Source organism: Scyliorhinus canicula, chromosome 10 (assembly GCF_902713615.1).
Source record: "Scyliorhinus canicula chromosome 10, sScyCan1.1, whole genome shotgun sequence".
NCBI lineage: Eukaryota > Metazoa > Chordata > Chondrichthyes > Carcharhiniformes > Scyliorhinidae > Scyliorhinus > Scyliorhinus canicula.
Window position 1 is genome coordinate 47,245,880 of NC_052155.1, and position 22,622 is coordinate 47,268,501.

The 22,622-nt window shown below is 45.5% G+C and overlaps 1 protein-coding gene across 2 annotated transcripts in view; it reads left to right on the forward strand.

The window, feature by feature from the left end:
* The window catches only part of ptpn23a (protein tyrosine phosphatase, non-receptor type 23, a), a 117,426-nt gene that overhangs the window by 54,332 nt on the left and 40,472 nt on the right, over positions 1-22,622 (forward strand). For both annotated transcript variants that reach the window (XM_038808855.1, XM_038808854.1), the window contains exons 11-20: positions 1,121-1,179; positions 8,674-8,753; positions 9,114-9,228; positions 10,514-10,579; positions 11,393-11,538; positions 11,885-12,181; positions 12,929-13,083; positions 13,815-13,966; positions 18,769-18,948; positions 19,335-21,822. In XM_038808855.1, the coding sequence (XP_038664783.1) occupies positions 1,121-1,179; positions 8,674-8,753; positions 9,114-9,228; positions 10,514-10,579; positions 11,393-11,538; positions 11,885-12,181; positions 12,929-13,083; positions 13,815-13,966; positions 18,769-18,948; positions 19,335-21,822 (3,738 nt within the window). The remainder of the gene's footprint in view (positions 1-1,120; positions 1,180-8,673; positions 8,754-9,113; positions 9,229-10,513; positions 10,580-11,392; positions 11,539-11,884; positions 12,182-12,928; positions 13,084-13,814; positions 13,967-18,768; positions 18,949-19,334; positions 21,823-22,622) is intronic.

Here is a 22,622-nt window from a genome sequence, read left to right on the forward strand (position 1 = left end):
GACCAAATTTGGAGTATTTTGTTCAGTTCTTGGCACTTTATTTAAGGAAGCATGTTAAAGCCCTGGAGAGAGTACAGAGGAGATTTACTACTATTATATCAGGAATGAGGAATTGTAGGGCAGCATGTGGAGTAGTGGTTAGCAATGCTGCCTACGGTCCTGAGGACCCGGGTTCGAATCCTGGCCCTGGGTCACTGTCCTTGTAGAGTTTGCACATTCTTCCCGTGTTGCGTGGGTTTCACCTACACAACCCAAAGATGTGCAGGGTAGGTGGATGGGCCACATTAAATTGTTCCCGAATTGGGGAAAAAGATAATAATTGGGTGCTCTAAATTTATGAAAAAAAGGAATGAGGAATTGTAGATGCAAGGAAAGATTGGAGAAATTGGGTTTGCTATCCTTGGAGCAGAGAAGATTAAAAGGCGACCTTATTGACCAATTTTGACAGGGTAAAGAAGGATATTCTGTTTCCACTAGTTGGTATGTCAGTGACTAGGGGGTCACAATTTCAAGATGGTCAGCAAGAGAGCTCGGAGTGAGATGAGGAGAAACTCCTTTACTCAGAGTTGTTGGGGTTTGGAATGCGCTGCCTGGGAAAGTGGTGGAGGTGGATTCCATAGGTGGTTTTAAAAGAGAGCTGAATATATGTTTGATAGTGACGAATTTAGAGGGCTACGGAGATGGGGCTGGGGAATAGTTTGCTCTTTTGGGTGCTGGTGCAGACACGATTGGCCAAATGGCCTCCTTCTGTGCTGTAAATAACATCAATAACAACAATAACAAAATTAGCATCTTGGGGCCAATTGAATAATCTAATGGAATACTGGATATTGTGGAATATAAAAGTTGAAAGGTAATGGCAAGTATGTGTAAAGTGTTAAGACCACAGTTACATTATTAGGCTTCATACTATAGGAGGATCTGGTGGCATTAACAAGAATCTATTTACTAGGATGTTGCCTGGTATGAGAAAATGGGAAGAAAGACTTGAGTAAATGTGACAACTCGAAAGTATGCTTAAGCTAGGTGAGAGGGAGAAGTAATTGTCGATTATTTTACCTGTGTGTGGCGTATCCAGTACCAAAGGAGATTGTGGACTCACAATTTTTGTTTTCTTTAGGGTCAGCCTGAGACTGTTCAAGAAGCCCTGCGATTTACTATGGATGTAATTGGAGGAAAGTAAGTAATCAAAAGAGATTTTGAATCAGAGGGCCCATTTGCCCTTTTGTATCCAATTTCCTTTTGAAAGCCCTTTTGAACCTGCCTCTGCCACACTCCCAGGCAGTGCATTCCAGATCTGAATCACTCGGTGTAAAATAATTTTTCCACATTATGCTGTTGCTTCTTTTGGCAATCACCTTAATTCAGTGTCCTCTGGTTCTCATTCTGCCAACGGAAACAGTTTCTCCCTATCTATTCTGTCAAGGCGCATGATTTGAACACCCCTGTTAGATCTCCTCTTAATTTTCTCTCTTCCATGGAGAACAACCTCAGCTTCTTCGATCTATCGAGGTAACTGAAGTTCCTCATTTCCGGAACCATTCTCATGATATTTTTCTACACTCTCTTTGATGGCTCTTTATATCCTTCCTAAAGTGTGGTCCCTGGACTGGTCATAATACTCCAGTTGAGGCTAACCTTTGTTTTATACAAGTTTATCATAACATTTTTTTGAATTCTGTGTCCTTATTTATAAAGTCCAGCATGTCATACGCATTATTTTTTTTTTTTTTTATAAATTTAGATTACCCAATTATTTTTTCTATTAAGGGGCAATTTAGCGTGGCCAATCCACCTACTCTGCACATTTTTTGGGTTGTGGGGGCGAAACCCACGCAGACACGGGGAGAATGTGCAAACTCCACACGGACAGTGACCCAGAGCCGGGATCGAACCTGGGACCTCAGCGCCGTGAGGCGGTTATGCTAACCACTAGGCCACCGTGCTGCCCTCATACGCATTATTAACTGCTTTCTCAACCTGCTCTGCCACCTTCAATGATTGGTGCACATATATACCCCACAAGTCCCTCTGCTCCCTTGTCCCTTTAGAATTGTACATTTTATTTGATATTGCCAGTCAATTTTCATACCAAAATTAATCACTCCACACAGCTTTGCATTTAATTTCATCTGCCACTTTGCACATGTCACCATGATTTATGTACAGTTAGAAGTCTTACAACACCAGGTTAAAGTCCAACAGGTTTGTTTCAAACACGAGCTTTCGGAGCACGGCTCCTTCTTCAGGTGAATGAAGGAGCCGTGCTCCGAAAGCTCGTGTTTGAAACAAACCTGTTGGACTTTAACCTGGTGTTGTAAGACTTCTTACTGTGCTCACCCCAGTCCAACGCCGGCATCTCCACATCATGGCTACCATGATTTATGAAATTGCTTGGTTTAATTAATGTGTTTTTGGCTTGTAATTGCATTATGTGAAAGTAAGTTCCTTTTAAAGTTAAATATCCAGATAGTTGAATCAATTTTATACATAGCAGACATTAGCAAGGGAATGGCAAGATTTTTTTCCTTTTGTGTCTTTAGCATTGTGGATCGCCAAGTTTAGTATTCATTGGTCAAATGCAGAGCTGTAACCCTGTGTACTGCCCCAAAAGAGTGCAGCCTCAGAAGTGCATGCAGCCACAGCAGTGTTACATTCCTATTTTCTCATGCTTTGCTACTTGACAGATTAAGACTAATTGGCAGTCTTGTACCATGAGCGTGTACTTGCTGCAAATTGGGTTAACACTATGCACTGAGCAAAGCTACTGGTAGCTGGAAGAGAGAAATCTTTCATTTTATTATCTGGACGACAGTTGATTCAGGGTCTCAAAGGTATACGGTCTGTATTATAAACCACTACTTCATCTGGTGGTTGTTCACTTTCTTGAATGTTTTTACAATATTCTTTCCCTTTATACATTGGTTAGTAATCATCATTCCAACTTTTGTGGCCATGTCTTTGTGTTTGGGCTCTTAAGTTCTGGAATTTCCTCCCTAAACCCCTCTGCCTCTCTACCATATTTTCCTTCTATAAGATGCTCCTGAAAACTAACCTTTTCAACCAAGCTGTTAGTCATTTGCCTGAATACCGTCTTGTCATATTTGTCGCGGTGCCATATTTTGTTTTATAATGCCCCTATTTGCTCCTTGGGATGTTTTATTACAATAAAGTTGCTGTGAGTAGAACTTGAGTGTTACTGTGCTCTTTATAAGATGTCGTGTTTTAGTAGATGTAGGCAAACAGCAAATGTCTTCCAGCAAACGGCGTCAGAAATTCGACCTGGTTATTCCAGGCACAACCAGACAAAGGTCTGGTACTGGAATGTGGACCACTCTGCCTCTTGGTTAAAAATTAAACTGTTTTCTGTCAACAACTTAGGCAGCGAATTTACTTCGGAAGGTACTAGTTCGTCAACAAATGTCTTGGGCCAAAAGTTCTTGGAAACATGGTCGCTTACAGTTCCGCGACTGCTGTTGGGATGTTTTCCAGTGGGTACAGTAGTGGAAGTGTCATCAAAATGATTTAAGAAGCTGCCTGTAACTTCTTTCTGGATGAATGACTATGCTCATCTATTATCTTGGATTGCACTGCAAACTCATGAATAAGGATCTTGATCAGACATAATTTTCTTTATAACTTTTGTTTCCATAGACCAGAAGATATTGGATCAGAATTTGGCCATTCAGCCCATCAAGTCTGTTCCGCCATTCAATCATGGCTGATATGTTTTTCATTCCCCTTCTCTTGCCTTTTCTCTATAACCACTGATCTCCTTATTAATCAAGAATCTATCTATCTATGTCTTAAAGACATTCAGTGACTTGGTCTCCACAGCCTTCTGCGGAAATGCGTCCCACAGATTCTGGCTGAAGAAATTCCTCATCTCAGTTTTAAAAGATTGTCCCTTCTGTCTAAGGCTGTGTCCTCTGGTTCTAGCCTCTCCTACTAATGGAAACATCCTCTCCGCACCCACCCTATTTGGCGCCTCAGTATTCTGTAAGTTTTAATGAGATTTCCCCCGTCATCCTTCTAAACTCCATCGTGTACAGACCCAGAGTCCTCAACCGCTCCTCATAGGACAAGCTCTTCATTTCTGTGATCATTCTTGTGAACCTCCTCGGGACCCCCTCCAAGGTGGGCACATCCTTCGATACAGGGCCCAAAGCTGCTCGCAATGTTCCAATTGGGGTCTGACCACAGCCTGAGCAGAACATCCCTGCTCTTGTATCCTAGCCCTCTCGAAATGAATGCTAACATTGCATTTGCCTTTCTAACTGCCAACTGAATCCATTTGTGTTAATTTACTCACACTCCCATATGGAGCTGGATGCCCGTTCTCACCACCCTTAGTGATTCGTACCCAGTGTTGAGCACTCCTCGGTCAGTTCTACCAGGGCTTGTTACAGAATGTGGGTCCTGCAATTCTGACCCAAGAATGTGCCTTAACTCCAATCTCAGAATAGTCTGACATTCTCATGCATTGAGTTTTGAGTGTCTCAACACAACTGGCCACATTGGATTACTCCACATCAAAAAACCACTGAAATCCTCTTTGAATATATTTACTTTAATGCCGTCACGCATAGGCATCGGTCCCTTGAAACGAAGGTAACAACTGCCAGGCTTCATGATTATTTGTCCTTCGGTCAGGTCAATCCTGGAGCCACAGGTCTTTGAGCAGAGAGGGCTGGAGGTGCACTGGAGGAAGGGGGGGCGCTCTCTCTCTCTCTCTCCTACTTTTGTTGCTTCTTTGCAGCAGAGTTTGTGGTCAGTTCTGACTACGTTGTGGCTTGCTGGATGAGATGCTGCCACATGGTACAATTTGTGGTAGGTTCCTCCCATGTACTAATGTCAATTTATCCCTTTTTTAATGAAGCCTTCAGTGTCCTTAAAGCATTTTGTCTATTTTCCTTGAGATTGGGTGCCATGCTTATGCTGTTGAACACAGATGCAGTGTCAAGGCCCGTGGAACTGTTTTCGGATGGTCATGGTTACGATGCTTGAGGAATTGACTACATTGAGGCTTGCTGGAGTTTGTTCGCCTGTCTTCCCAGTTGATTTTAAATATCCTGCAGAGACACCACTGATGAAAAGTCTCCAAAGTGTTTTTGATAATCTCGCTGCCATAGTAGTGGTGGTGGAAACAACAGCTTTGTAGACAAAAGCCTTCGCCCTGGTATGGAGATCTGGGGCGGTATTCACCGCAATCAGCGAATTGGCCCGACATCGGCGCTAAGAACTGCACAAACCACTCCGGCGTCGGGCCAACCGGAGGTTGAGAAATTCTCTGCACTTCCGGCGGCCAGGCCGGTGACCGAGCGGTTGGTGCCGCGCCAACCGGTGCCGAAGGGACTGCGCGAGTTAGCGCATGCGCAGACCAGCCGTCATATTCTGCCGCATGCGCAGGGGTTGTCTTCTCTGCGCCGGCAATGGCGGAGCCCTACAGGGGCTGGCGCGGAAGGTAGGAGTGCCCCCACGGCACAGGTCCGCCCGCAGATCGGTGGGCCCCGATTGTGGGCCAGAACCCCCCCCCGGAGGACTGCACCAGCCAGCCTACCAGCCATGTCCCGCCATGTGGGACCATGTCCAATCCGCACTGGCGGGACTGGCCAGAAACCAACGGCCGCTCGGCCCATCGGGGCCTGGAGAATTGCTTTGGGGGGGGTGGAGGGGGGGCACTGCCAACGGCCCCCGACCGGCTTGGCGTGTTCCCCGCCCCTGCCGGAGAATAGGGCAGCCGGCATCAGAGAGAATTCCGCCCCTGGTTGAGCAATTTTTGGAATGCTGCGCTGCACTGCTGGTTCTGTGCTGAATCCTCTCTTCGATGGCAACCTTTCGAGAGAGGTAGCTGCTGAGATCTGGGAAATGTTGCGACATCTAAAATCCCCTCAATCAATAACAATAGTGGGCAAAGAAGACTCTGAGACAGACAACAGCACCTAGAAGAGCAGATTAAAAGAGGACCAGGAGACAGACAGCAAGCAGCACCTTAAAGAGCACAGTAACTTCATTGAAACTTACTTGCGACAATAAGCGATTATCATTATTATTACCTTGAAGAGCAGGACCAGGAGACAGACAGCAGCACCTTGAAGAGCAGGTTAAAAGAGGACCAGGAGACATATAGCAGCACCTTGAAGAGCAGGTTAAAAGAGGACCAGGAGACAGACAGCAGCACCTTGAAGAGCAGGTTAAAAGAGGACCAGGAGACAGACAGCAGCACCTTGAAGAGCAGGTTAAAAGAGGACCAGGAGACAGACAGCAGCACCTTGAAGAGCAGGTTAAAAGAGGACCAGGAGACAGACAGCAGCACCTTGAAGAGCAGGTTAAAAGAGGACCAGGAGACAGACAGCAGCACCTTGAAGAGCAGGTTAAAAGAGGACCAGGAGACAGACAGCAGCACCTTGAAGAGCAGGTTAAAAGAGGACCAGGAGACAGACAGCAGCACCTTGAAGAGCAGGTTAAAAGAGGACCAGGCGACAGACAGCAGCATCTTGAAGAACTATCCAGTCCAATCTGTGGTTCCAGAGCATAGTGGTTGGGTTCTGAGGGAATTTGAAGTGTGACAACAGAGGAAAACAGGTCAATGATTGGTTGGTGAATATTTTGCTGGTTTATCTTCATAACTCGTAATTAATTACTAATTGTACGGTGTTATTAGTTGCAGTAAGGTTAACTAGCAGTAGTAAAGTTACTGGGAGTTAGTGTTTACTATTTATAAATTAAGAAAAATAAATGAATTAACACATAATAAAGATGACAGAGCAGATGTGTTGCAGAATGTGGGGGCTCCTGGATGCTGTTGTGATCCAGGGCAAGCAGGTCTGCAGTAGGTAAGAGTGGCTTGAGGGGCTTTGGCTCAGTTATTGAATTGGAGGCCAATTTGCAGACACTGCGATGCATCTAGGAGGGGGAAAGTTGCCTGGACACTTTGTACCAGGTGGTAGTCACATCTCTTAGGATAGGGTCTTCTGATTTAGACAGGGATAAAAGAATGTGATAACGAGTGAGGCAGGTATGGGGACTCAGAGGTAGAAGTGAGGAGCCTCAGTCTTTTCAATTGTCCCAACAGGTTTGAGAGTCTTGCAATCTGTTTGAATGAAAGCGTAGCTTCAGACTGGATGAACAAACTGACGGTACAGGAGACCATTCAAGCAGGTGGAGTTAATAGAAATGTAGTGGTAATCGGGGATTGTATAGTTAAGGGGATAGAAACAGTTGAGAGGGGGCGTCCCAATAGCTGTGTTGTCTAGCTGGTGCCAGGCTTCATGGCATCTGCTCTGGGCTGGAGGGGAACTTGCAGTGGGAGGGGAAGATCTAGTGATTGTGATCCAAGTAGGTATCAATGATATAGGTAGAACAAGGAAAGATGTTCTGCTGAGGGAGTATGAGTAGCTTGGTAGTCCAGGTAACGTTTCCTGCCGGGAACTAAAAAGCTTGTGGTCCTGAACTTTCACTCAAACTCTCAGATCTTTTTACAAAAACCTGAGAAAAATGACTATCTTCCCGTACCTCCCCCAGGGTGGCACAGTGGTTGGTACTGCAGCGTCAGAGCACCAGAGACCGGGGTTTGATTCCGATCTCAGGTGACTGTGTGTGGAATTTTCACGTTCTCCCCGTGTCTGTGTGGGGTTTGCTCCGGGTGCTCCAGTTTCCTCCCACAGTCCAAAGATGTGCAGGTTAGGTGGATTGGTTATGCTAAATTATCCCAACGTGGGGTTATGAGGATAACCCCACCTGGTGGAATGCTCTTTGGTGGCTGGTGCAGACACAATGGGCTGAATGGCCTCCTTCTGCACTGCAGTGACTCTATGAATTTCTGCAGTGCCATCATTGTTTCACTCTTCAAGGAACATTATAATTTGATTTGTGGGAACCTGAATGGCATATCCCTTCCGTCCACTGTGGGGATAATTCTCTCACAAATCTGCTTGACCCGCCTCCTACCGTTAGCAAAGACATCCTTCCAGGGACATAGTGTGGTTTCTGGCCATTCAGGCAAACCTTTGTTCCACAAAATCCAAGGATAACATCACACACCATATTTTAATCATATTAGATTATCCCTCAGCAATCTAAACTAAAGTGAATGCAAACCTAAAACAACCTAATCTCATAATTGAATTATTTTCTGGTACATTTGCATTACACTCTCTCCAAGGCCAATATCACGGCCACAGAGCGGTTAGCACTGTTGCTTCTCGGCACCAGAGTCCCAGGTTCGATTCCCGGCTTGGGTCACTGTCTGTGCGAAGTTTGCACGTTCTCCCTGTGTCTGCATGGGTTTCCTCCAGGTGCTCCAGTTTCCTCCCACAAGTCCTGAAAGACGTGCTGTTAGGTGAATTGGACATTCTGAATTCTCCCTCTGTGTACCCAAACAGGTGTCGGAATGTGGTGACTAGGGACTTTTCACAGTAACTTCATTGCAGTGTTAATGTAAGCCTACTTGTCACAATAAAGATTATTAATATCCTTATATACGGTGCTGAAAACTAAAAGCAGTATTTCAAATTAGATCCAACCAAGGGTTTCTGTACATCTGAAGCACAATTTCTTCCCTTTGTGTTCCACCTTAGCTCAGCTGAAACAATTCAGACAGGATCACTGTGAGATGAACTTACAATAAAATGTTTACATTTATTCTACAGTCCTGATCTATCTTACATTTAGGTATAATTCTGCCAAGAAGGATAATGACTTCATCTACCATGAAGCTGTGCCGCCTCTGGATTCGCTTTCATCTGTAAAAGGCAGGTTTTCAAAGATTTTGAGCATTTATTTGATCTATTTGTTCCTTTATTGCTGTATGGGATATTGCCTATAACTAATACTGGCTTATAACCTAACCCCTTTGTTCCAGAATTCAAAACTCTAGAATCCTTGTTTCCTTCAGTTTTGTTTCCTGCAGCCCTAATCTTATCTCCCCTGCTCAAATACAACTTTCTGGCATCCAGTATGGCCTTTGGCCCATCAACTCGGCTGCTTAATTTAATAAAAGTACAATACAATTTTAGGGTATTTTTGTGCATGTTCAAGTTCGTTAAGTGCAATTTTATTTCTGGAAGGAAGTGCGTACATTTTAACTCTTCTGCTAACCTATTTTTTAATAGGAGCATCTCTAGTAAAAGCCCTTCCTGTCAACCCAACTGATCCAAATGTGACTGGTCCTGACATTTTTGCCAAATTGGTGCCTATGGAAGCCCATGAGGCCTCGTCCCTGTACAGGTGAGTCTGAGGCTTGCAGCTTCTGGGAAGCTTCATTTCTGCAAAGCACAGGATCTTTCAAATTAGTCCTTTTCAACATTAATGCACCACCAGCAAGGGGTTTCTTTGCTTCTTTCTAAAACAAAAAGAAAAGGGCCATTTTGCTGGTTACACACAATAATTCGTAGATACAGTATGTATGTCACGAGAGAAGTTATAGAAATTTGACCTTGTTCTCTTTGGAAAAGGGAAGACTTTGAGATGACCAAATTGAAGTTTTTCATACTTGTTTTTTTCATTCTTGAGATAAGTGTGCTGCTGGCAAGGCACAAATGTATTATCCATCCCCAATTGTCCGTGAAACGGTGGTGGTGATCCACCGCCTTGAAATGCTGCAGACCATAAGGTGAAGGTACTCCCACAATGCTGTTAGAGAATTCTTTGATTTTGACCCAGTGCCAATGAAGGAGCAACAGTATACGTCCAAGTCAGGATGGTGTGTGACTTGGAGGTGATGGTGTTTTCAAGCACCCGCTATTTTTCTCCTTCTAGATAGTGGAAATCACAGGCTTGCAAGGTTGAAGGGGGTTCCCAAAGCTGATACGGGCTGAGGGATCAAATACCAGGGATCTCCGATTGAAACTGAGGCAGATAAATAGGTAAATAAAACTACTTTCCATAGTGAGAGCTGTTGAATAAGTTACCAGCAAATTGATATGAATGTGATAAAAATATATTCAAGATTCAATTAACTTGTGATTGGAGAACAGAGCTTGGCACCATGTAGACCTCTATCTATTGGAAAAATAATGAATGATCAAGACTCTTAGTGAACTGCTTACCAAAACAATTTCTATCAGTATTTTAACTTTAAAACGAGAAAAGGACGAATTAGGGTTTCGGGTTTTGTCTGGCAATGTTCTCCTCTGTGGGATGTTAACCTTTCTTTCTATGTCCTCTTTCACGACACTGATATTGTTTATGTTCTGTTAATTCAAGTTTATAATGCAGTCTGCTCTTTGTTCCGTTATTTGAATTAAAATTGTGCCAAAAAATGCTTGTCCTATTTTTATTATGCAATGATTTTAACTTGTAATTTAATCTAAATTTTGTGAACAAACCTATTTGAATTATCTGCTGTAGTTGCAGATTTTCTTTTTAGCTCTATAGCTTTGGAAGCACTTTGTTCTACCTTGTGTGTTATAGTTTTGCACAGAATAAATGTTGTAAATATTTTGAAACATTATAATCTTTGAAACTGTATCCTCTGCCATGTCACACCAATTTTCTCATTCTGGTTTTCTAGTGAAGAAAAGGCAAAATTGTTACGAGATGTGATGGCTAAAATAGATGGCAAAAATGAAGTATTAGAGTAAGTATTGTGACAAAATGATTGAAATAGATGATTGAAACATACGAGATCCTGTGGATCCACTGTTGACAGGGTGGATGTGTGAGAATGTTTCCTCTGGTGAGCGAGTCTAGAACTAGGGGGACACTTTAAAAATAAGGGACCACCCATTTCAAATAGGGATGAGGCGTATTTTATTCTTTTGAGGGTTATGAGACTTTGGAACTCTCCCTGCACAGGTGGTAGAAACAGGGTCTTTGAATATTTTTAAGGCAGTGATGGATAGATTCAAGCAAGGAGGTTATCAGGGGTAGGCGGGATTTGAAGTTACCAACCGATCAGCCATAATGTTTAATGGAGGAACAAGCTTGAGGGGCTGAATGGCCGACTCCTTGTTTGTATGTTCATATACCTTTTGTGTTTACTTGCACAATTGCTACCCTAGTTTAAAACGTAATTTATTGTATGAAGGGTTTTGAGAAATTGGAATATGTCACTAGAAAACCCATATTGTTAAAATTATGTTAAAAGCTAAACGCTGATCCAGCTGATAAAAGGCAGGAACTTGCGAATGGATGTTGGGAAGGATCTTCCCGCCACCCTTGCTCTTGACCCTGATTGTCAGCAATTTTTCATGGGACGAACTTGGCTTTAGATGGCCCTTGCCCCCGTTGAGGTCGTTAAAGGCTGCTTCCCGCACGGCCTCAATTTTGAGGTGAAAACGCATTTTGATAGTACCCATCTTAATATTGTGAATTGAGCAGATTGTCTAATGGGAAGAAGCGAATTTGGACTGTTTTGAAATCTGATTTGTCTTATTTTCTTTTAAAACAGGCAGTTCATGGATTCTTTGAGGATAGACCCAGAGTCGATAGATAATTTAGATATGTATAATCATATCCCGCCAGCCCTAATGGAAAAGTGTGCAGCGCTGAGCGTCCGCCCAGATACTGTGAAAAATTTGGTTCAATCTATGCAAGGTATGCTCCAATGTAAACCTTTCACTTTCCAGTGAATCTCAGGTGCTATTGAAATTCCTATTTTCTCCAAAGTTCACATGGTTTGCTTTTCGTGGCATATATTCAATAATGTAACCTAATGTAACCTCTGTTGTTTGTGTTTATGCATATAGTGTATTTTTATCAGAAACAAAGGAGTATATATGACTAAAACAATGTCACTGTTATCACATTTATAGCTAGTCAGCAATTTCTATTGGCCAACTGTCGAGCTGAGAATGGCCAATTCAGCACAAATTGTTGATTGAGGTTCATTGAGTTGTGCATATTGATGACATTTGTTTAACTGGTTGATTTCCCCCTCCAGTTCTATCTGGAGTATACACTGATGTTGAAGCATCACTGCGAGAGTTTAAGGATCTTATAGACCAGGATGAATTAACAGAGCAGAAATTTCAAGAGGCCATTGGAAAAAGGACCGCACCAAGTGGAATGACTGAACTCAGCAAGGAATGGTCTAAGTACATGGAAGTACACGAGAAAGCCAGCTTCACCAATACTGAGCTGCACAAAGCAATGAATTTACACATCAGTAACTTACGGCTGCTAAGTGGACCCTTGGAAGATCTTCGTGCTGCTTTGCCAACTCCTACTGTCTCTGATGGTATTGAAGTTATTTCCTATCTATTTGAGTATATCATTTGTGTAAAAGATACGTTTTTACAAGTTTTATGCCTTGGAGTCACTGTCAGCCTGTTGAGTTATTGTTTCACTTGCCCTTCACCTTTTAGATCGTACAGTCATTTATTATGTGCTCACTTTCGCTGGGGTGTTGCTCGGCTATTCCACTGCAGGACTTCATAGACATGTTTGAGCTAGTCTGGTTTCCATACACGGGACACAGGGTACCTCTATGCCCCACACCCCCAGCCTCTTTCCTGCAGAAAATGTACATGATGTTAAACTGTAAAGAAACATGGGATATTCTACGCATGCCACCTGGCTTTAAATTCTTTCAGGTCAAATAGCTTCCAGACAATTTGGAAACATGCTTTCCTATTTAATTTTTACTTCACCCTTCCTTACCAACCCATTCTCAAAAGAGTAATCCACACCGTATCTGTTACATTTATTCCTAACAGACACTGTAGTTGCTCTCCTCGTTCTTTTCTTTATTTGTATCATCTGCAGTACTCAGTATTCAAAAGTAAAGCTGTTCCAGATCAGAAATTTCCAATCTTCTGTTTTTGTGTAATTCTTTGGCTTGTCTTGCACTATCCTCAGTCCTGGGTTAAATTTTTGCTACATGTTAGTTGGGAATGCTGGCAGTGACCAGTGGCATTGCATAGTTTTCAGCACCCTTACCTTAATGTACAGTAATGCACAGTGCTTTTGGTCCCATGTTTTTCAGAGGAAAAGGGCATTCTCCAGAATATGAAGCGAATTCTGTTGAAAGTTGAGGAAATGAGAGACCAGCGCTCCTCACTCATCCAGCAGCTCAGAGATACCATTCAGAAGGATGACATCACTACAACCCTAGTGACAACAGACCATTCAGAAATGAAGGTTGATTAACAACTGCAGCACATAAATGTGTAATGAATAGTGAAGTTCAGGGCAGTTTCAAAACAATGTTGTAAACAACCTTCACGAGTCCAACAAATGATAACAGGATCCTGCAGCTTACACTCTAACCTCTGACCAAATTGCTTATGTCAGATCAAAAACTGGGACTGTAAGTGTTTTGCTGTACAGTCCAGTGGCTGCTTGGTCTAAATATTAGCAACATTATTATGTTTAATGCACCAGAGGCTGGTTTAGCTCACTGGAGGGGCTGGTTTAGCTCACTGGGCTAAATTGCTGGCTTTTATAGGAGACCAAGCAGGCCAGCAGCACGGTTCGATTCCCGTACCAGCTTCCCTGGACAGGCGCCGGAATGTGGCGACTAGGGGCTTTTCACAGTAACTTCATTGAAGCCTACTCTTGACGATAAGCGATTTTAATTTTCATTTCATTTCATTTCATTTTCATGCATGCGTGTTTTATTGTAGTAATTCTGTTTTTATATTTCTCCTCGTTCAGTCTCTTGGCCCTTGCTCCGAAGTTAGCAAAGACTTGCCTAAGAGAGCTGATTGCTGCTTAATTGAATACTTCAGTTGTATGAAGACTGATTTTAGGATAGTTGGTTTGTGGTTGAAAGATAATTTACTTTTGATATCAGGCATGGCAATACACAATATTCATAATGATGTATTCAGTACATCATGTATCATTTTCTTCGAAAAATGTAATTTCAGAAACTTTTTGAAGAACAGCTAAAGAAATATGATCAACTAAAAGTGTACATTGATCAAAACCTTGCTGCCCAGGAAAACATCTTGAAGGCCTTGACAGATGCTAATGTCAAGTATGCTGCAGTTAGGAAGACTCTCACTGAAGCAGAACATAAGTAAGTAGCTGATCAAGGTAGAGGTGTTTGTGTTTATTGAAACAGTTTCTTTGCAAAATGTACCAGGTGGTGCAGCATACAAACCATGTTTAATCCCCAGTTTGTGCAATGGTTATGAACTTCAGCTCCTTGGAGAGCTCATGAGTGAACACAAAGCAACGATAAAACAAAACTACCAATTAAGGGAAACCAAAGAGATTGTAAGCTACCAACTGAAATTTACTCTTATAATTACAAGTAAAACAATTAATACCATTTTTAAAAATAACATTTGTAACTCACGTTTCAAATAGTTGAGCCCATAAGTTATTTATTTTCTGTATGATATGAAAGTGAAGTAACAATTGCATTCACTTGGTGCCTATCATGCAAGAAATATCTGTCAGCTCTATACAGGAAATCGGAGGACATTGAGCAGCAAATTACGGGGTTGGGGGAATCTGGTAGAACAAGCTTAAGGTCAGAGGTAGGCTTTAAGGGGCAGCACGGTGGCACAGTGGTTAGCATTGCTGCCTCACAGTGCCGAGTTGCCAGGTTCGATCCCGGCCCTGGGTCACAGTCCGTCTGGAGTTTGCACATTCTCACCGTGTTTGCGTGGGTTTCGCCCCCACAACCCAAACTGTGCAGGGTAAGTGGATTGACCACGCTAAATTGCCCCTTAATTGGAAAAAGGTAATCGGATACTCAATTTATATATTTTTTAAAAAGATGTGGGCTCTAAGGAGACATTTTAAGGTGAGGAGCGAAATGATGTGTCCCAATGAGTTTGGGAAAGGAGGTTCAGGAAAGAAGTTCTGGACTTCATGGGCATGATTTCTGAGGCTTTGCTGTTGATGAATCTGCATCAGAAGGGAGGGCACTAACTAGACTTGGAAGAGCAGACGTTGAATAACAACATGTAGGACTGTGAAAATTGTAGAGCGAAGGGGCATTGGGTCAAAATCCTGGAACTCCCTCCCTAACAACACCATGGATGAGCTACAGAAGTTCAAGAAGGCAGCTCACCGCTACCTTCTCGAGGACAATTGGGGATAGGCAGCAAATGCTGGCCTGGCCAGCTATGCCCAGATCCCATGAATGAAGTTTTAAAAATTGCTGGGGAGGACAGGCAAGCTGTTGAAGTGGATGTACTTAATCTCTTGGGTAGAAAGGAATGGAAACATAATTGCATGGCGCCACAGAAGTGAACCATGAAAAAGGAATATTGGCAAACAATTGAGGAATTTAATTGTGTTAACGTACATATAAATTGGGAACAGGATTAGGACATTCAACCCCTCGAGCCTGCTCCACTACTTGATAAGATCTTTAATCATCTGATTGTGACCTCAACTCTACTGTCTACTCTCTATAACCTTTGACTCCCTTGTCAATCAAGAAACTGTAATTCTGCATTGAACATATTCAATGGCACAGCCTTCACTACTCTTTGGAGAAGAGAATTCTACAAACTAAAGACCTTATTGAGGAAAAAAGGAATCCTTAATCAGTCTTAACTTTGGAGACCCCTAATTAATAATCTGTGTACCATAGTTCTAGATTCCACCAGCAGAGGAAACATTCTTCCCACATCCACCTTGTCAAGTCCCCTCAACATTATCTGTGTTTCAATAAAGTCACCTCTCATTCTTCTAAACACCAATGGGTATAGGCCCAACCTGGTTAAAGATAAAGTTGAATGAAATAGAAAACCTGTCTTATTTATAATTTCATAGAAATAACATTACTTTATTAGTTCATTAAATAGTTTTTCAAATGTAGTGGATATTGCAAAGATTGTAGGTGTTATTCTGAGAAATCATTCTAAGTGTTACTTTTCTGAAAAGTTTTTAATTGATAGTGATTTGAATGGAGAATGATAACGGTATGAAATGTATCATGCTTATGTAGTGGACACAGTCAAAATTAGCATTTCAAAATAATCAGAATCCCATTCCTTTAAACACAGGGCAAATTAGAATGATGAAGCCCAATATTAGTTGAGTAATTGAGTAATCACAGGATTGATTCATTGTATTTGCAGAACATTAATAGTTTGCAGGGTTTTAGTTTATTGACTTGCAGGAAGTGGGCATTGCTGTCAAGGTCAGCATTTATTGCCTATCCCTAATTGCTCCTTGTATTGCTTGTGGTGAGTCACCTTCTTTAATATACCAAGTGGCTTGCTTGGCCATTTCCGAAGCCAGTTAAGAATTGACCATGTGGCAGAGGCCCGGATGGAGGGCGGTTGGAGCGCGTGGTGTGCGCGCCGCTGGCGGGAAGTCCCGGAGAGAGAGCGCGGCCGGAGGGGGGAGGGGCTGCGGTCAGTCCCGGGGGGGGAGGGGACAGGGGGGGGGTTAGGGAGGGGGGAGGGGCTGCGGTCAGTCCCGGGGGGGAGGGGCCCGGAGGGGGGAGGGGCTGCGGTCTGTCCCCGGGGGGAGGGACCCGGAGGGGGGAGGGGCTGCGGTCTGTCCCGGGGGGAGGGGCCCGGAGGGGGGAGGGGCCCGGAGGGGGGAGGGGCTGCGGTCTGTCCCAGGGGGGAGGGGCCCGGAGGGGGGAGGGGCTGCGGTCTGTCCCGGGGGGGAGGGGCCCGGAGGGGGGAGGGGCTGCGGTCTGTCCCGGGGGGGAGGGGCCCGGAGGGGGGAGGGGCTGCGGTCTGTCCCGGGGGGGAGGGGCCCGGAGGGGGGAGGGGCTGCGGTCAGTCCCGGGGGGGGTTAGGGGCCAGGGGAGGGGGGTTTAGGGAGGGCTCGGGGAGTGGGGAGGGGCCGCGGTCAGTCCCGGGGAGGGGAGGGGGGGTTAGGGGCCTGGAGAGGGGGGGTTAGGGAGGGGCTCGGGGAGTGGGGAGGGGCCGCGGTCAGTCCCGGGGGGGAGGGGCCGCGGTCAGTCCCGGGGGTGAGGAGCCCGAGGGAGGGGCCGAGGTCAGTCACGGGGGGGGTTAGGGTGGGGCCTGGGAGGGGGGAGGGGTCGCGGTCAGTCCCGGGGGGAGGGGCTGCGGTCAGTCCCGGGGGGGAGGGGGATGGGCCGCGGTCAGTCCCGGGGGGGGGAGGGGCCCGGAGGGGGGAGGGGCTGCGGTCAGTCCCGGGGGGGAGGGGCTGCGGTCAGTCCCGGGGGGGAGGGGGAGGGGCCGCGGTCAGTCCCGGGGGGGGGAGGGGCCCGGAGGGGGGAGGGGCTGCGGTCAGTCCCGGGGGGGAGGGGGAGGGGCCACGGTCAGTCCCGGGTGGGGGAGGGGCCCGGAGGGGGGAGGGGCTGCGGTCAGTCCCGGGGAGGGTTAGGGGCCAGGGGAGGGGGGTTTAGGGAGGGGCTCGGGGAGTGGGGAGGGGCCGCGGTCAGTCCCGGAGGGGAGGTGGAGGGGCCGCGGTCAGTCCCGGGGGGGAGGGGCCGCGGTCAGTCCCGGGGGGGAGGGGCCGCGGTCAGTCCCGGGGGGGAGGGGGAGGGGCCGCGGTCAGTCCCGGGGGGGAGGGGCCACGGTCAGTCCCGGGGGGGAGGAGCCCGGGGGAGGGGCCGAGGTCAGTCACGGGGGGGGGGTTAGGGTGGGGCCTGGGAGGGGGGAGGGGTCGCGGTCAGTCCCGGGGGGGAGGGGCCGCGGTCAGTCCCGGGGGGGAGGGGCCGCGGTCAGTCCCTGGGGGAGGAGCCCGGGGGAGGGGCCGAGGTCAGTCACGGGGGGGGGGGTTAGGGTGGGGCCTGGGAGGGGGGAGGGGTCGCGTTCAGTCCCGGGGGGAGGGGCTGCAGTCAGTCCCGGGGGGAGGGGCTGCAGTCAGTCCCGGGGGGGGAGGGGGAGGGGCCGCGGTCAGTCCCGGGGGGGGGGGGGGAGGGGCCCGGAGGGGGGAGGGGCTGCGGTCAGTCGCGGGGGGGGGGTTAGGGGCCAGGGGAGGGGGGTTTAGGGAGGGAAAAAAAATAAAATAAATAAAAAATAAAAAAAGAATTGACCATGTTACTATGTGTCTGCAGTCACATATAGGCCAGCCAGACTATAAAAAATGGGATTTTCTTCCTTCAAGGATAATAATCTTTATTATTGTCACAAGTAGGCTTACATTAACGCTGCAATGATGTAACTGTGAAAATCCCCTAGTCACCACATTCCGGCACCTGAGAGAAAATTTAGAATGTCCAGATTAACAGCACGTCTTTCGGGACTTGTGGGAGGAAACCGGAGCACCCAGAGTAAACCCATGCAGACACGGGGAGAATGAGCAGATTCCACACAGGCAGTGACCCAAGCCGGGAATCGAACCTGGGGCCCTGGCGCTGTTAAGCAACAGTGCTAACCACTGGGCTACCGTGCTGCCCAATTGGGCCAGGTTGGCTTTTAATGACAATCTGGTAGTTTCGTGATTACAATTACTGAAAACTTACTTTTGTTCAAGATTTAATTAACTTGATTTAAATTCCCTGGCCGCCAGGTGGGATTTGAACTTGCGCCTTCAGATTAATAGGCCAGGCCTGTAGTGTACTACTCGAGTAATATAACCACCATGTTATTGTACCTCTTGTGCAAATAAATCCACAAATTGTAAGTTTGGCCAAATTTTTTGGCACTGAGCCTTTGTTATCCTTATACAAAAACAAAATACTATGATGCTAGCAATCTGAAATAAAAACCAATGCTGCAAGTACTCAGAAGGTCAGGCAGAACTGTTGAAAAATTGTCATTCTGGAATATTAACTTTGTCTCCACAGATGAAGCCTATTTCCAGGCATCTTCTCTTTTTGTCTGTTCTTGTTCAGTTTCATTTGCTGATTTTTGTGCATTTGGGTGATGTTACTTAAGATTTTGTGCCAGTTGAAGAAAGGGGATATTTCTTCTATCTCTTTTTCAATAGATGGAACATGACCATCCAGATGCTAGTAGCTTCGTATGAAGCGTATGAAGACCTGATGAAGAAGTCTCAGGAAGGAAAAGAGTTCTATGCAGACCTAGAAAACAAAGTAACAAGGCTGCTGGATAAAATGAAAGACATCTGTAAATCTCAGGAAGACCAAAGACACCTAATGCTAGAACAGTAAGTTTGTTTGATTTTTAACTGAGAAACTGATTTTTAAATTGTTAAAATCTGTAATTAGAACCATCAGTGAAGAAACCACACACAGTTTTAAGTTCCTGGGAAAGAACGAGTTAAAGTAGAAATATTTTATTTTGCTTTTTGTGACCTGAGGGCATTCTAAGCTGCTTTTACAGCCTTGCTTTGGTGTAGCCGCAATAGTAACCAGCCGTGGCGTGGGTGGCTGGCCCTGGCGTGGGCGGCGGGCAGCGTGAAACAGCTTCACCTGTTGACATTTTCAGCAATATTCAAAGATTATAATGAGGATGTACATAATGCACTTGGGAAAAGCACAATTTTCACTATACTGCTGTAAAACATCGTGCAACGTACTTTATATTTTTCAGGGAATTGAAAAAGAAACCGCCACCAAGACCTACTGCACCAAAACCGCTGCGTAAAACATCTGATGCAGACCGTGAATCCTTGTCCAGTGTCGAAGATCTAGATATGCAGATATTTAATGCAGCACTTAATTTTAATGATCTTCCCAATGAATTGAAAAGCTTGCCCCCAAACAATTTAGCTGCACACATAAGTGGGATGTCTGTAGATGGCATTGGACCATATCCCATGGAGCCTGCTGGTTTTCCGAGGATGAGACATTCAGAACCTGAGGGTTTTATATCTGCTAGTTCTACCGGTGCACAGCTACAACCACCATTGCATGTTCAACAGTTCCCAGACCCTGCTTCAACATCTCGTTTCATACATCCGTATTTTCATGGAGGAGCAATTCCACCACCAGGCCCATCTGGTGGTATTGCACAAGGACCTTATGTGGGAATCAGCCATTCAGGGCCTCCGTCAGTTAGTGGTTCATCCGGATTCCCTACTCACGGAATGGGTCCATCTGTATCCTGCCCGGTACTCCCTCGACACATATCTGCCTCTTCACCTCCTCCAGCCTATCCTGCTGTTAGCATGATTCGAGATCCCAATCCAGGTCAGCCCCGTTTTACACCTGGTCACTTGCCTCCAAGAGGGGCTTCACCACAACACATGCCAAATTCTGTGCCCATTCCCACTTCTTATGGAATGAGGCATCAAATTTCCTCAACTGTGCCTGTACCTGTTAACACTGGTTTGCATACACCTGCTCCAAGTGTTGGTCCTACACTTGCCTATCCTGGTCAGTTCTGTGGTCAGATGCCAGGAGGAAATATTGTTCCACAACCAAACACTTCAACCACAACTGTGGACAGTATTCAGACTCCAATTTCTAGCTTTACACCAGATCCACAATCAGTAAGTGGGCACATGAATAGGCAGCCAATCTATGATACAAGAATGAGACCGCAGCCCAGTGTCCCTTTACCAGGTGGAATTGGAGTTCCTCCTGGACCTGCAGTTGGTCAATATCCATATCATTCTGGTGGTCAACCATTCAGCCAGCCATCCCAATCGCAATTCACTAATGTGCCGCCTTCATTTGTTCATCCTGCTCCAGGACCTCGACATATGTTCCAGCATCCTAATCAGGTGCATCCAAATCCTGAACTTCACATTAGGCCTCAAATGCACACCCAACAGCCTTATCCAACTCATTTTTTTCCTCCGACAAGACCACAGCAGACTCAACCAAGACCTCAAAATGCAGCACAAATCCCACCCCATTCCCCAATCCCACTTCCCGTCCCACCTCAGCTTCAGGTTCAGCCTCCGATGCAGCCACATTTAAGACCCCATCTGTATCAGCATCCTTCTCAAGATAAAGTGGCTGCACCAGGGATTCCAGCTCATTCAGGCAATGTTTTTCCAGCTTCTCCAAGTAACATTCAACAACTAGGACAGAACATTCCTGCTGCAATGCTTCCACAATGTCATACGCTACCATCTGCCACAGAATCACATCCAGTGACATTGCTGCCTGGTTCATCGGCTCAAGGGGTCTCACCCATGCCATTCACATCTACACCGCCTCACCTGCATGCTGGACCACAACCTGCAGTTTTGCCGAATCAAATTGGAGCACTTCAGCCTGTCTCGACAGGACATCATGTTGTGCATCCCGTCCAACCTGTGCCAAGTTCAGCTGTTGGCCAAATACAACCAAATGCGGTTGTACCTGGATCTCCATTGCCACCTCCACCAGCTCCTTCTCCACAGCCTCCCCAAGGGCAGGTTGGTACTCTTCCTGCTGCAATCTTGCCCTCTGCAATGCCTGGATCCACCACCATCTTACAGAGACCACCGCCATCTCTTACACCTGGAGCAACTGCTGCAACCCAATCTGTCTCAGACGTACCTTTTCAGAGACAAAACTCTTCAACTGATGATCTCCTGTCATCCAGTCCAGAGAGCCAGCATGGAGGGCCCCAGACAACTGTGACTCAGCCCCTCCTTTTGCCTACCAAAGTCGACTCAAAGGAAGGGCAAAAACCAAAGGGAATTCAAATCATAGAGAAAGATCCATATGAGAAACCAGAACATGTGAAAATGTTGCTAAATGAGTTGGAAAACTTTAAAACTATTGTTGACTCCATGGACAGGCCATCATATGGAACCTTGACTGAGTTAGATTGTAAATGGAAGGACTTGCAGGATGCTCAAGAAAAAGATGTCAGACAACTATCAATTGCCGTTGCCCGCTGCTACACCATGAAAAACCGTCATCAAGATATCATGCCTTATGACAAAAATAGAATTATAATCCAGTCAGGAAAAGATGACTACATCAATGCCAGTATGATTGAGGACTTGTCCTCTTACTGTCCGAGAATCATAGCTACACAAGCTCCATTGGTGGGAACTGCAGCAGACTTTTGGCTAATGATTTATGAGCAAAAGGTGTCACTTGTGGTTATGCTCGTTTCTGAACAGGAAGTAGAGAAGGTATGTTATGATGATGAATATTTGGTTAGATACGGAACAAGGTTATTAAGTGTGTACTCATTGAGGAAAACACCAGTGTTTGGGAAATGAGCAATTTTCACTTTTTATACCTTGCGTAAGCACCAACTAGCTGAAGCTCAATGTTAACTTTCCTTCACTCTCAGCATCCTCCAGTGAGTGCTGTGGGCCTATACTATTGTGGCCCAAAAGTCTGTGGAGGACATATTTGATTCAAAAACACAATTCAGGGGTAGGTGGTCATCCCAATTGTTTGCCTCAGGCACGTGTTCAATTTTATTTGCCCCTGTACCTATCCCAACTTTAAGCAATAACTGTTATACTTTTCCCAGTTGGTGAAATCCCAGGGTCCAAACTTGACCTCCAATCACAACAGCAGTTAATGCCCTGCAGTTACTTGTACCTTGGCAATACTATAGCCAACTATAGATGGATCCTATGGTTTAATTGGGGAACTATCACGGTGCCACTTTATTATCCTTTCCAGATCCTTTCATGTCTGAATTGTTTGTTGCTCCTTCATATATTTAATTAATTTAATCCGTCTTATTTTAAATAGAATCTGCAAATACATAAACAATGAGAGGTCAGAGTGAATGCCCTTGACACCAATGCAGCAATTGATTGAATATGGCATAAAGGAAACTGAGCAAAACTAGAGTCCATGGGAATCTTGGGCAAACTTTCCGCTGGTTGGAGTCATACCTAGCACATAGGAAGATGGTTGTCGTTGTTAGCGGTCAATCAGCTCAGTTCTAGGAGATCACTGCAGGAGGTCCTTG